Source organism: Anthonomus grandis, chromosome 8 (genome assembly GCF_022605725.1).
Source record: "Anthonomus grandis grandis chromosome 8, icAntGran1.3, whole genome shotgun sequence".
Taxonomy (NCBI): domain Eukaryota; kingdom Metazoa; phylum Arthropoda; class Insecta; order Coleoptera; family Curculionidae; genus Anthonomus; species Anthonomus grandis.
The window spans coordinates 1,182,531-1,198,770 of record NC_065553.1 but is presented as its reverse complement, the minus strand read 5'-3'; the positions used below and the strand labels follow the sequence as shown (position 1 = coordinate 1,198,770).

Sequence of the window (16,240 nt, the reverse complement as noted above, 5' to 3'; positions counted from 1 at the left end):
CTTGGTGGTGATTATTAATGGGGATTTTGGCTGCCATATTCAATGTCACTACATTTTAAGTATACTGAATCCTTAAACTACAGCGAGGATACTAAATACTTTTATAAATTTAACCAGTCTTTTGAATCTGGCCCAAAGAGTTAATACAATTTTCTAAATTCTGTTTTTTTGCCTTTGTTGCTGCTATGGATTTCAACTTCATCTCGCACATCAGCATATGGATATTAAAGCATTACATTATAATTATATTCTTTATTGTGTCGCTTAAGGACAAACAGGGGCAGTAAGCTGAAAAAAACAAAACTTTAAACTTGTTTAATTAATAAAAATAGGGTTTTCTTACTATAGCAAAAAAAGGGCCTTTTTTCCAGAGAATGAAGGAAGAAGCAGTCTTTATTGTGTCGCTGAAGGGCATATATTGCTGCATGTTGTCAATGAGCCAAAAGATAAGATTGGAACGAAATTCGTGATAGGGACTAATTTTTGATCAGTTGACTGTCGTTTTCTATAAACCTATTCAATTTTTTTACCCATAAACACTCTATTATCTAAATGTTATTTATGAAAAAACGTTTGAATATTAAAATGTATCAATATCTTTTTGACACATAAGTTTATCTCTATCTAGCTCATAAAGGAATGAGATAAGTATATTTTTATCTCATATAAATGTTGACAAATTATTATGTTTTTACGGGCACTCCTGAAATAAAAATTCTAATTACTTGACTTTTATGAAATGGATTTTAGTAAGTTCTTTAACAAAAACTAAAAAAGCCTTCAGATTAGTCATAACTCATTCATTTCAAAATTAAATCAATAGAACCCTAAGAAACTAGGGTACTAACCAGAAGCAAATTATTTTGTCTTTTACAGCCACCCCTGGAATAAAAATGCAATTTTCTTGGCTCTTAATAAATCGATTCTAGTCATTTCTTCAAAAAAGAATAAAAAAACCTTTAAAGTAGTTCATAAATCAATAACGGGAAAATTTTGACTGTTAGAACTCAAGGTATAAGGAAGATAAGAGCCAATAAGAGACAAATTTTTTCCTTCTGGAATAAAATGTCCATTTTCTTCCGACTTTTAGTTATTAAATTTTAGTTATTTTTATAGAAAAGACTAGGAAAGTCTTCAAAGTAGTCAATAAATCAATAATAACGAAATTTTTACTACTAGAATTCAAGATATTGGCGGGCCGATAAGAAAGTAAATTATTTTTTTTCTTACAGGCACTCCTGGAACAAAAAATCCAATTTTTTGACTTTTAGTAAATGAATTTCAAGCGTTTCTTCAGAAAAGACTAAAAAAGCCTTCAGAGTAGTCCATAAATGAATAATTTCAAAATCTTGACTACTAGAACTCAAGATATTATTGTGTCAATAAGGGACAAATTATCTTATTTTTTACAGGCACTCGTGGAATGAGAAATTCAATTGTCTTGACATTTAATGAATAAATTCCAACCATTTCTTCAGAAAAGAGATGGCCATAAACCAATAATTGAAAAAATGTTGATTTTAAAAAATTTAAAATATTGGGGTGCCAATAAGGGACAAATGTTTTTTTCCGCACAGGCATTCCTGGGATGAAATTTCAATGTTCTGGGCTTTTAGCTAGTGGATTTTAGTCATTTCTTTAAAAAAGACTAAAAAAATCTTCAGAATAATCCATAAATCAATAATTGCAAAATTTTGACATTTTTCTTCTTGAAAAAATTACAGTGGTTATTATTAAGTAAGAAAAAAATGTGACTTTTGTTGTAAATTTCTTCGTCAAAAAAATTTCTAGACAAACACGAAATTTGATCCTCAACTGCGACAACAGAGGGAGTAAGGAGTAAGCTGTAAAAAACAAAATTTTAGACTAATTTTCTTAATAAAAACAGTGTTTTTCTTACTATAGCAAAAAAGGGTTTTTCCCAGAGAATGGTGAAAGAAGTAGTCTTTATTGTGTCATTGAAGGGCAAACAGGGGCAGTTATAATACTAAGACAAATCCACAAACACAAATAAAAAACACACTTCCTCACAGTAAAAACTGCAAAAAATTTAGACGAATACAGGCCAAATTCTAAATTCACCAATTTCATAAAAGGGGAAAAAGGAAAACCAGCAAAACCCATCAAATAATAATGACCTCACCTGACCTCCCTCCCAACTATTAAAGGTGATAGACCCCTTAAAGATTTTTTTTAAAAATACGTCAAAAGTAATACAAAAATAGCCCATAAATTTATTTGGGTACGGCCCCGTAATTCTCAAAATCAGTGGGATAGAGAGAGATACACAATCACTTGCACAGCCTAAAGTAGGAATCGTCAGAACGCAGATGTTTTATCTTTGTTTAATAGACTGGCTAAAAAGAGGTGACAAGTCTGTGAGTGCTGGGAGTGTTTAAAATATTTTGTAAGATGCTTGGATTTTAGTCCGCGGTCAATTTTTTGATATTATTTTCTTGTGATATTATTTTCTTTCTAAAAATGGACATTTTCGAAAGAAAAATAAAAAATAGTATAAAACATGCGGTTTTACGTATATTTAAAATGATTTCATAGATAAACTATATAAAATCTTACCATTTAAACATGTATATCATGCGACAATAAATACGACATAGGCGCACGGACTAGTTAGTGCGGCATCTGCGACACATCAAAGATTCTAATAGATCTCTGAATTAGACTTTAACACGTTTAGTACATATAAATGTTTTTTCCTATTTATCACCCTGTAAAGTTTGTCGATAGAGTTCCTGGGCATCTGGTATAATATACCACAATGTAAGCTTAAATAGAAACCTTTATTATAATTTCCAAATCAACAATTATTTAACGGTTTTATACTGGTGTCCTATAAATAAAAATTCAACGTTTTGTTGCTGGTAAGTATGTTCGTTTAGAAGCTCATTCTATTAAACGCATTTTGTAAAGGTCTTTAAATACTATACAATATACCATACTTATAAACGTTTAACTTTTACGACATAATAATTATGTATTCTTGACATGTATTAAACCTTCTTGTTAAACGTGAATAACATAAATATAATATTAATTTCCTCAACGTGTATCACGCGGACATTTTATCCGATATTCATCGTTAAATTTTAACTAAAAATGCACACCTGGTATAAACCAGGTTAAAATACAGAAATGAAATGCAAGTGGTGAAAATGAGAAACTGATAAGATGTTTCGAGGCATTTAACCATCTCAGAATTGGGCGATCGTAATGAAATCGCGATGATCTTCGTATGTAATGAACCTCATTACGTAAGAAAATTAAATTTGTAGGTTGGTTCACACCGTAATGGAGATACGAAATGAGGTAGAAATAAAATAAAAATCTGAGAGATAAGAAATGTGGTAGAAATAAAATAAAAATGTGAAAAATTTATAGGCATATAAAACCAACTTAGACCTAGTGAAGTAATTTCCAGTTGATTCAAGTCAATATAGAGAAATGAAAGGGAGGCAGAAATAAAGTAATTGACAACAGTTCAATAAGTAAAATCTATATTGTTGTGACGAATTCATAACTATTTGCTTATTTTATTGGGTATTACGTGACTGTTTCAGTAAAAGTCAATTTAAAAATTACTATCTCATACGCCGAACTATTCAAAAGAAGAAGACACGTATTTAGAGGAAGAATGAACTTTAATTTTTAACAGTATCTTTTGTTACATTTAATCCAATCTATGTCCAATAATTTACTTGAGGTATAATAGATTTTTAAAAATTTTTATATACCTAGGAGCTGAGGGTTTATCTATCAATCTCTGAGCTGGTTTCCTTTTTTTAATATCCTACCTAACTTTATTTTTTTAATTGAAATTGAAGAGAACGAAAAACCTGTTTATTGAATAAAAAAAGACCGAATTTTAACCTTTTCGGTAGTTACATTTACTACCGTTATCAAGCTAAATAAAATAAGTTAAAAATATATACAGTAGTGGCCAAAAGCAGATAGACAAAGTATTATTTTCATATAATTGGGAACAATTGTTTAAGTGTTTGGGTGTCAACGAAGCCTGTGACCATTTATATAACTCTCTTAACGTTATGTTTCAGAACACTGTACCTTTGAGGAAGGATCGAAGGCGTCGGTATCCTCCCTGGTTTACCTCAGAGATCATACAGTTAATTAAAAGTAAAGAATCAGCCCACAAGAATTATAAAAGATATAATACAATCTACCATTATGATAAATTTAAAAACATACGAACTACTCTCAAAATAGTAAAAACAAACGCATATAATAACTATTTACGTAATATAGAAACGAATATTTGCAGGGATAGTTCTGAGTTTTGGAGGTACATTCAAATGAGGAAGGGCGATTCTAGAATACCGGGTATTATAAGGGATGGTGCCGATGAGTTTTCGAATCCACAATCGATAGTTGATGCTTTCGCCAATTTTTTTCAGAGTGTTTACATTGAGTCTGACGCTAACAACTTTACTTCATCTACACTAAAACATTGTCAAAGTGATGTAACTTTAAATTATTTAAATGAGTCTGATATTATTGAAGCCTCCAAAAAACTTAAAAACAAGTCAACTTGCGGTACAGACTTTATTCCGAGCTTCATAGTGAAAAACTGTATTGCGGCATTGGCGAAACCATTGACTTACATTTTTAACCTCTGCATACGCACAGGTATATTTCCTTCTTGCTGGAAGATAGCGCGAGTCATACCAATCTTTAAAAAGGGCGATAAGTCGGAGCTTCGAAATTATAGACCTATATCTATTTTATGCAATTTTTCCAAGCTCTTTGAAATTTGTATTCATAAACAACTGTACAATCAAGTTAAATCTTTCATCTCTATCGATCAGCACGGGTTTGTGGAGCAGAGATCATGTGTCACAAACCTGAGCTGTCTTTCTGAATATGTGTGTCAGGCGCTTAATGCTAGAGGTCAGGTAGATGTCCTTTACATGGACTTTCAGAAGGCGTTTGATCAGGTAGATCTCAGAATTTTATTAAAAAAACTGGATTATCTGGGCTGTTCCACAGGTCTGTTAAGTTTTCTTTCCTCGTATCTCAATGGGCGTAGGCAGTTTGTCGAGATCGACGGCTTTCGTTCTTCTCAATATATAGTGAAATCTGGAGTTCCCCAGGGAGCAAATTTGGGTCCTTTGTTGTTTATATTGTTTATTAACGATCTCGCATCAATCATCTCTTGTTATAAATTGCTTTTTGCCGACGATCTGAAAATTTACACTAAAATTAACTGTTTAGCCGACTGCCAAGATCTTCAAGAAGTATTAAATAGTATTATTAGCTGGTGTCAGAATAACAGACTTTTTCTTAATGTATCAAAATGTTTTCTTGTTTCCTATTGTAGAAATAAAACTTCTATACAATATGATTACCATATACAGAATCTTCCTTTAACAAGATGCCATGAAATCAAGGATTTGGGTGTAACGTTTGATGAAAATTTTGACTTTAAAAGCCACATTCAGAATATTGTACTATCATCATCCAGGTCTTTGGGGTTTATTATTAGAAATTGTCGTAATTTTAACGATACCAGCGTGGTACTATTATTATATCAATCTTTTGTACGCTCAAGACTCGAGTATGCGTCACTTATATGGCATCCAATATATGAAACTGAAATCAAAAACGTTGAATATATACAACGCAGGTTTATAAAGTATTTGCACTATAGGGAAGATGGCGTTTATCCAGCCAGAGGCACTTGCCAAAATGTCATGCTTGGACGGTTCAATATGAAAACCTTACTCGATCGTCGTGTGATAACGGCTATAACTTTCTTATATAAGCTAGTAAACAACAAAATAGACTGCATTTCACTCTTAAATCAGATTCGGTACATTGTCCCAAGGATAAACTCCAGAAATTCTCGCACTTTTTATTGCAACAGAGCATTAAATAATATTTTCAAGAGAGCTCCGATTTTTTACATATGTAATTTGTTTAATACGCTTTGTAACTACAACATAGATCTATTTGTTGATACGCTATCTTCTGTGCTGAGGCTACTCAATCAATAACCTAGTATTACAACCTGTACCTGTCTAATGCTGTTTGTTATTTAGAAGTGTGGCATAAAGGTTTGTTGAGTTCTTTTTTTTATTTTTCTTTTCTTTTTGTTTATTCTTTAAATTAGTTTTAACTGTTTTACTTTACTACTTTGTTTTTTTGCATTTAATTTTTATTCTGTTATTATTGTTTTGATTTGTATTTTTTTTTCTGCATTTCCTGTAAGTGGGTGACCGTTGGAAATAAAGACTTATTTATTTATATTTATTTATAATTGTTTAAAGATTTACCCACAGGTCCCCTAGATTTTAAATTATTGTTATTTGCAAGGCGGTCTATAAAAAGATACCAATAAATTTCAGTTAAATATTTTGCTTGCTATCATATAGCTGGTCAAAAGTAGATAGACAAAAACAATTTTGGAATATTTTTTTTTGTCTAGATATTTATAAAATAAAATTAGTATAGTGTTGCTTCTCTTTAACTCAAGGTGCAACATGCCACGCAGAATTAGATTCTCTCTTGATTTAAGACAACGCATTATTAATGCATATCGCGCGGGTAAGCGTCAAATTGATATTGCTCGTAGATTTGATGTTAAAAGAAAAGCTGTTTGGGCAATTATCAAAAGATATGAACGGACAGGATCATAAGAGCCAAAAAATAAATCTGGTCGACCAAAAAAAAATGGACGTTAGAGCTGTACGCAAATTAAAACCAATTAGCCAGAATAACCCTTTCATGACTTCTCGTCAAATTCTGATAGAATTACAGGCTCTAGGGATTTGCAGTGTCCTCAAGGACTGTAAGACGAAGGTTGGTAGAAGAGAATCTATTTGCACGTAGGCCAGCAAAAAAACCATTGCTTTCAAAAAAGAATCGCTTAGCCCGATTGGAATTTGCCCGTCAGCATATACACTGGACAAAGCATGAATGGAAACGTGTTTGCTGGAGCGACCAATCGAAGTTTAATTTGTTTAATTCCGATGGAATTCAATATGTTAGACGTCCTTCTGGCCAGCGTTTGAATCCCAAGTACACAAAACCCACAGTTAAGCATGGAGGTGGATCAGTGATGGCCCGTTACATCTCATAGATGGCATAATGGACAGGTTTATGTACAGGGATATTCTCAGAGATGTTATGTTGCCCTATGTCGAAGACAATTTACCATTGAGATTCCAATTTCAGCAAGATAATGACCCAAAGCATTCCTCCAAAATTATGAAGCAATTTTTCGAAGAAGAAAAAATACCAGTTTTAAAATGGCCATCCCAGTCACCCGATCTTAATCTCATCGAAAATATATGGAAAGTTGTAGATCGTGATATTAGGAATACAAACTATTCAAATAAAGGTGAATTATTCGAACGGTTGCAACAAAAATGGAAAAATATTGGTTTTAAACTCATAGACAATCTTATTGAATCAATGCCACGTAGATCTCAGGCTGTAATAGACAATCAGGGGTATTTTACAAAATACTAATATTGTAGATGGTTTAGTTTGTAATTAAAAAAAAATACTTTTGAGAAAAAGAGTATTGGTTATTTTTTAAATTTGTCTATCTACTTTTGTCCAGCGTATATTTAGTTATTTCTTCTTATTAACCAAATTAGGTGATTGTTTCTAAAGAATGTTTTATTATTTTTATACATTTATGTTGCCCATAATATACTTTAATATCTTTATTATAGAATTTTTATTTCCTTTGATTTTTTTAAAAAACCATTTGTCTATCTACTTTTGGCCATTACTGTATATAAAATTACTTACCTTTTTTGTTCTTTGCTACCTTTTATCACAGTTTATAAACTACTTTTTTATTTAAATTTGACGTTTGACTTTGATAAACTGTTTCAAAAAGTACATTTTCAGAAAAATACAAAGCTTACTTTTTTAAAAGTTAAAGGGTGTGAAATATAATTTAATAAACAAATACATGAATAAAATATGTTTCCAATTATCAATTAATTTTAAGAATGTCCTGTTCCACCTCTCTATTTAGCAAAAGGATACATGTATTATTAAAATCAACCCAACAAGTAGCTATGCATTTATCTTTATTTAACATTAGAAATGCACTTTCTTTTAATTTGCGTAATTTTGAAATTGGTTCCTTTTTTAAAATTAAATAAGCAGTCCAGCTTATTCTATGGTTATTGTCGAATTCATGTTATGTAATTTTTGATTTTTGAAAATTAGTGTTTTATAAGATTTATGTTTATTAATTCTTTTTGATAATGATGTACAGGTTTCATCTATGTAAAATTTATCACAAGTACAAGGAATTTTATTTACCAAATTTCCATTAAGTGGTTTAATTTTTGTTAATAGATGCCGTAATGTATTCTGTGATTTAAAAATAGTTCTGGTAATAAATGGTAAAATAAGATTTGTTGTTGATTTATTTTTATGCGTTTTTATTTTTTATTTTCTAAAAATTTTTTTGGATAATTGTTTTAAAGTGTTGTTAATAAAATCTATTGCAGTTGTTAAAAAACTGTCCAGGTCTACCTCGTTATTTTCTATTTCCCAACTTTTGTTGATAAAATTCATTATTATATTGGAAATGAGTAGTTTTTATACAACTAAACTTGTACAAACATCTAGTGTTGTGCGTTCTACCAAATTATTATCATTCTCTAATTTATTTTTAACAATATTTAAAGTTTTGTCAACTGGGGCATTAGTAAAAAAACTTACAACGTTAAAACTTACCAAAAGATCAGGTGAGTTAAAAGAACTTGTAGAATTTTTTTTTCTAAAAACTGTAGTTTTTATTGTATAAGTCAGAATTATTAGCGGAGATAAATATTTAAGAGATATTTTGCAAGAGGGTGAATTAATGCTACTAACTATAGGTCTTACGGGAACATTAATTTTATGTATTTTTGGTAAACTACCTTGATAAAGGTTAATTAGATCTTTTTCTTCAATTAATGAATTTTTCGTTCTTTTCAATTTCAGTAAAAAAGAAGTTAGGTAGGAAGTTGAAAAAAAGAAACGAGCTCAGAGGTCGATAGGTAAAACCTCAGCTCCTGGGTATACAGCGTGTCCATTCAGTCTACTCCCTTCCTCGATTGTACTCATATAAAATTTCTTCCTCCATATAGCTGTATTTTTGAAGAAAAAAACTAATTTTTGTTATATAGAGGGAATGAAATAAGCTACATTTTAAAATTGTTTTGACATATAGCTACAGGGTGTTCACAAAAGGCGTGGCAGAAGAATTTTATAATTTTTTAAATGGAACATCCTATATAATATTTGATTTTGTGATTGTGCCAAAATTTCAACTTATGTTTAATAATTTTGTACTTTAAAAAAGTAGTTTTTGAATTAGAGACAAATTGAAAATCGCCTTTTTTCAGCTTTAAGAGGCTATAGATATCCATAACAATTTGTTATAGGAAAAATTGATTTTCACACTTCTATCTTAGCTTTTTAAGACACATTTTTAGCTATGTTGTAACGCGTAACTTGGTTCAAACCAATTTATTTCCAACCCGTGTGAGTCATACCTACTATCCAACCACAAAAAAAATTACTAAGTCCAGACAAGCAAATGTTGTTTTAAAAAATTCAGAGAATTGGTGGCCGCCAGCTTTTAGACAGTGGAGAAGGTAGTGGGAGAAATTTTAATAAGAGCGCTACTTGATTTAAATATTTTACACCAAACTTTGATATATTATGATGGTAATATAAGCCCCCCTTAATCAAGAAAATGATGACCTATATTTATGCTTGTACCTAGATCCTAAAAGCTGAAAATAATTTGGAAAAAACTCAAATAACAATCCATAGGTCCACCAGATTGATATAATCATCCAAGAATTTACATAGTCACTTCCATTTATATAAAAAAAATAAATTCCACTGAGATATTTAAATTTAGATAATTATTCAAAATGTAATACTGTAGTAATTTTAAGTAAATAAAAAAAAATTGATAAAAGAATTAAGAGTTACTTGAGGTATGCTTAAGGCGAGGAATTAGTAAAAAAAAACAAATCCGCATTGAACTACTGTTCAAGGGGAAAATCCAAAACGTGATCACGTGTTGTTTACAAGAAGTATATGTTTGGAGCCTAATTCACAATACCTCACTGGCCCTAAATACCTTTTACAAACTCTAGTCAAGTCACATTAATCTAAAGAAAACTTCTAAATAGTAAGGTTCGAATTTAAAAGCCTATTAATGGTATGTTGGTGCAATAAAACCTATTAACCAACAACCAACACTATGACTAAATACGTTATTTGTAGCAAATAGCCAATCCCTTACAAGGTGATCCAGGCTCAATGTCAAAATCAATTATGTCGATGCTAGACTCAAATGAGAACCCTTAGGTTAATATTAATAGACTTAGCAAGAACCCCTTAACGTTTTTGTTTTACATAAAAGAAAATAAACCCATAAAATTCAAATTAATAAATCAACCCCCAACCCTAAATCAAACCGTTCAATAAAAGGAAAATAAAATAAAATGTGCAAAAACTTGCGTGTCCTCTAATCTCTTGTGTATTTTGGCTAAGGTAGCTTAACTCGACAGCTCTGGAACCAGTCAGCTACAACCACATGGGCAAGTCGATTTCAGGCAAGTTCCAATCCAAAATCGCATAGCCACAGTACAATGCTCAGTCCAGGCTGTGTTGAGGCTCACTTCAGCCGGTTACCAACAGTGTTGGGATGACCAGAAGAAACCAGAGAATAGGAAGAGACCAATAGAGGAGAGAATGAGAAAAAGGAGAGGCCTCTAAAATAGAGGACAAAAAAAATCAGTAAAATAAACACACAATCAATTCTATGGCAATTACCAACATGTTGCTACATACGTAAGGTGGTGAGCGAGGCCTAGAGTCTCGTTTTGTGGTTAGAAAATTTTAAAATCCCATAAATGGTGTGGGAGCAGCCGACCGAATCCAAAAATATCAGGTCAATCCGAAATCCTCTCGGCTACAACTTTCCACTAGACGTTCATCAAATTAAACCCCAAAACTTGGGAGGAATATTTTTCCATTCAACCGAATTCCCGGCAAGATGAACTTAAATTTTCCTTAAAACCACAAAATGTCGACTGTTCTTTCTGATAACGGGACGGCTACCGGCTGGACAAGGAACTGACAACTGTGACAGGTGACACTGGCAGTGAACTTGTCACTCTCTCTCTTCGACACGATCTGACCCTGCCTCTTGGTGCAAACTACGCGGAGCCTCACTCTATCAAAATAGAAACTCCGCAATACCACAGCAAAATGATACTGCTCGGATACTAAAACATGGAAAACTAACAAAATTCTCCCAACGGGGCTACGAAATTACAATTTTCCTCTTACGTCGCTCTGCCTGATTTATGACGCTCCGTCATCCGCCAAATGGAAACCAAACTTTAATGGGAAACAGCAACGCTGCCAAACCTCCACAACAACAAGTGTGTCAATAGTCATTACACGTTTATTTAACTAAAACCTAACTTGAAGAATTGAAGGGAAATATAGCAAGCAAAACTGGGGAGGCCAATTTCAAATCAATTAGGATACCTTGCCCAACATGATTCCGCTATAGAAGAAAGTATTTGTAAGTTTTCCTACACTAACGGATCACCATCTAAAAGATCTTATTTACTCATAGCGCAATCTGTGGCACAACAGCACCCTCTAGAAGTCCCTCCATACCCCAGACATATACCGGCCTCATAGAAACTCTTGACAACCAAATCAAAGGTCAGAAAGTTCCCAACACCAGGCACATGAATAGGGACTAAGGAAACATAATACGACTAACTCCACAGAGGTGTGCTGACAGGATAGGGTAGGTAAATACATTCCTAAAAATAATCAAACCCCAAAAGCCTTAAAAAAAAAATAAATTGCATTTCTATCAAACCCCAAATTCCATTTATAAAACTGTAAATCACACAACCCTTTCAAGCCGATACCAAAACCTATAAACTTTTGCCCCGAATTTATATGAAATCCTGTTAAAAAATGTTACATGTTTAGGGCAAAATCTGCATGTAACAATGTTAACCATGAAATTTTTTTGACATTTTAAGGAAAAACGAAGGCACGTGACAGTGGATTTTTTTTATTAAACACATCTTAAAAAGTTAAGATAGGAAAGAAAAAATCATTTTATCCTATATGCCAAGTAGTTATGGCTCTGTACATGTTCTCGCTATTAGATCCCATTATCCATGGAAAATAAATAGCCTCATCAAAAACTCATATGATAGTTAATGTTTTCCATTTTGGATTTTTAATTAAGTTATATGAAATAAAATATAGGTGCTATTAATGACGACAAGTTCATTTAAAAAAATGGACATTGCGCCATTTAAATTAATATTAATGAATATTAATTTAATTTTCGATGACCTTGTATAATGCTGATTAAATTAGGCTATGGGAAGTTAATCAAGAGGGTCTCTTAAAGTGATGTTGAAAATTTGAGCTTTTTAGGAACTTACTAAATAAACAATTAGTTATCCCTGGGTTATTAACAAAAAACACGCAAATTTTTTTTTCTCGAAAACTGCTAGTGATAGGGATAGGGAAGTATGATTAAAAAAGACTCAAAATGAAGAAAGGAATCAAAATATCTAACAATATATAGGGTGTTACATTTAAAAAATCAAAGATGTTGCCATTTTTCTATATAAGGGGTCGTCAATCACCCTGTAGATTTAAGTTCATACATCTTCTAAATACGTGAACAAATCTATTTTCTTCTTTTAAATAATTGAGCCTATGAGGTATAGAGTAATTTTTAAATTGATTTTTACTGAAATAGTGATATAATATCAATAAAATAAATAACAAGTCAACATTTTCATACCTTATTAGCACCATAGTTTGAAATAATGCCTGAAATTGGCAAAGTTTTGATTGCCTACGCCCCTGTCCATTTCAGTTGCACGCTATCACATTATTTCGCACCCTGTATATTCTAAATGGAGACAAAAATAACTTTTATTGACGCTATTGTCTCCGAATCACTCCAGCACCTAAAACTACTCTTGGGGAAAGCAAAAACCCCCAAAAAAAAAATAAAACACACACACTTCAAACGAACTTCTCAAACTTGCTTTTAACTGCACCAAAACTATTTTAAGTCCCTATATTTCAACAGCCTGGGCGAACTGTCAATCTCCACTGTCATACTGGTGCCCCTAGGTGACAAACATACCGTACTCTTGGCATTTCTGTCTACAGTGGAACTTTTATTATTAAACTTCGCCACCAATCTGGTGACGTAACCCTTATAGGGAGCCTTAGGGCTCGTTCTGATATAAGCGAAACCCTTAACAGTTGCATCAAAACTACCCTTAGAGCCATGCAAACTATCAAAGCTACTTTTAGGGATCGCGGTGACACTCTTATCGCCTTTCGAGGAGCTACAAGGTGAAGCATGCGACCAAACTCTACCGCGGTTCTTCAGCTGTTGCTGCTGCTGCACACCTTTTCCATTAAGATCGACCCGTTGCTTATTTTTGGGGGTTCCCCGGGGTGGGACGGGCGGCGGGACCTTCTGCTTCGGCCCCACCAACACCGCGGGGAAAATCGCAGGCGGGGATGTCAGAGGGGCGGAAGAATTTGGCGGGGACGTGGCGGTTATTACCGTACCGGGGGTGGTGGAGGCGGTGATCGTCTGGGGCGGTTGATGGTGGTGGTGGTGGTGATGGGTGGAAGAGGGCGGGGCCGATTTTGTGGTTGTGGTGGTGACTTCAGTTGGACTGACTGGTAAAGGATGGGTCATGGGAGGGGGAATTCGGTGGGGGTAGTCCGAGAAGAGCGGCGTGAAAAGAAGAGAAAAGAATGTGAGCTTATGTTTTTTTTTGCTTAAGTATGTTCAAAAGTAATGTGAGGTTTGTTTGTAATGATTGCTGTGTTCTGTGTTAAGAGTGATGGGTAATAGAATAATTACATTATTTTTAGTTCCAAGTAGTTGATCCTCTTTAATTTAAATGATTTTTTATGCCTGTACTTGCCGAACAAACTGAAAATATCTTAAAAAGGGTCTATACTAGAAAAGTGGGCAATGGCAAAATTGCTTTGAAAGAGATATTTGGAAAGATATGCCATAATTTATTTTTTTAGAAAACCAGTTATTATAATGAAATATATAGTAAGTCCAATAGAAGGATATCTGTCGTGGGGATCGCGGAAAAAAAAAGAGATGCGAAGATGGTAAAATGAGAGAACAGTTGCGAATTTTCAAGCCTAACAAAATGCCGTTTATCCATTGTTAATATCTAGACAAAAAAATATTAAAACTCCTTTAGAATTCCAGGAGATACGGATTATATTGATTAAATAACAGTGGGCCCGGACTATAAATATATTGCTGGCAAACGAAAAATGCTTAATTTTGGTATCCAATACTCAATAGATACTTTACAAATATGCGGTCTTTCATAATATTATAACCTAGAAGGATGGCACCATTGACACCTAACTCGCCTGTGAAAGGAACGATTTGAATTTCCTTTTTCCCAATATATTGAACCCACTTCAAACTTCTTTATCATTTTTCAGTAAAAAGGGAGTTTTTAGTTTTAATATTAATTAAAAAAACCCACTGAAACCACTCAAAATATTCTTTTAATACTAATAATATTTTACGACAGGTGTACCATGCAAAAGTAAACAACGAGCGCAGTTGCCAAATACCTTTATCGCGATAATATTTCTGAGCGAAATTCACAGCGTTGCCGTTCTGTGTGGAAATTTGGCGATTTAAAGAATCCAATTAAAAAATACGATTAGTGTAAATATAGTACAAAATAATTTTGGTTATTAAACGAATTTCACTCTTTCTTTTGCTTTATAACAAGATTGCAAATCAGTTTCTGCTAATTATAATAATTTATTAATTATATCACTTGTATACAGGGTTACTGGTAATTCGATACATTCCTTTGGAGATGTGATAGGGGAGGGGGTAAGAAGTAAATTGAACCCTAATATGTATTATGCAAAAGTTGATAGTTTTCGACATATTTAATTTTTTCTGTTTTTCTTCAAAATGTAGACCTTAGTGGTTTAAAAGGCAGTTTCCAGAAAATTCGCTGTATATTTTTTTAACTTTTTAGGCAAAATACATGCTCAACACAATAGTGTTACGTTTGTAATGGCAAAAGTCCCGCAAATAGTTGTAACCATAGGTAAATTCTCGATGCAAAGTGTAATTTTTTTTTTCTTAAATAAAATACTACACTTTCTAGTGGATATTTTTTGAAAAAAAATTATGCTACATTCTTCATAATTTCCTTAAAACTTCCTTATTACCTAAGCTAGCTCACAGGATACGAATGCTTAAAAGTTAGGTGACATGGTTTTGTATTTTTATTATAAATTGTAAAGTAACGCATTTATCAGTATTTACCTTCACAAATCTTGTTCAAAATGAGAGCCTCTATTGCGAATACAGGCTCGGCAGCGCCTTCTCATTTCAGTCTTTGTTGTTCTAGTTGTTATGGTATTCCTGATCTGCTGGGCAGCGTTGGTTATTCTTTGGATAAGATCTTCCCGGGTAATTATTGGGGTTGCATAAACCAGTGCTTTCATTTGACCCCATATGCTATAATCAAGCGGGGTTAAGTCAGGGCTTCGTGCTGGCCAAGCTATTGGACCTGACCTACCAATCCAACGATTCGGGAAACGTTCATCCAGGAACTGCCGAACTGACCGCCGAAAATGAGCTGGACTGCCGTCATGTTGAAATATCATTCGTCCTCTAACGGCGAGAGGAATATCGTCAAAAAGATCTTGTAGGTCATATCGTACAAAATTTTCATAAATATCCAAATCCAGGAAAAAATGTGGTCTTATTACATCCCGGCCAATAAGTCCCATCCACACATTTACAGAAAACTTTCTTTGAAAACTGGTTTCTCTTTTTAAACGGGGATTTTCTTCGGCCCAAAAATGAAGGTTATGAAAATTTGTAATGCCCTCATGACTAAACTTTGACTCGTCCGTCCACAAAATGTCGGTTAAAAAAGTTCTATTGTCTGCTTCAGAATTTATAATAAATCTGCAGAATTCTACCCTTCTTCCAATCCTTGGACAGGCGTATAATGTAAGGATGGCTTCCCATTTGCCGAATCGTGGACCAAACTTTCATTTGCGATGATCCTGTTTGCTGCGCTACGGCATTAGTGGATGTGGTTGGATCGTCTTCAAAATGTCTTAATATTTCCTCCTCATCTTCTAC

At 33.1% G+C, this 16,240-nt stretch overlaps 1 protein-coding gene across 16 annotated transcripts in view; it reads right to left on the bottom strand.

The window, feature by feature from the left end:
- The window catches only part of LOC126739503 (phosphatidylinositol 4-phosphate 5-kinase type-1 alpha), a 115,069-nt gene that overhangs the window by 42,622 nt on the left and 56,207 nt on the right, over positions 1-16,240 (bottom strand). For 7 of the 16 annotated variants that reach the window (XM_050445222.1, XM_050445217.1, XM_050445218.1 and 4 more), the window contains one exon: positions 13,483-13,761. The exons of 4 other annotated variants lie outside the window; for them this stretch is intronic. In XM_050445222.1, the coding sequence (XP_050301179.1) occupies positions 13,483-13,761 (279 nt within the window). The remainder of the gene's footprint in view (positions 1-13,482; positions 13,762-16,240) is intronic. 5 more of the 16 variants (XM_050445223.1, XM_050445224.1, XM_050445225.1 and 2 more) reach the window with 1 other exon arrangement.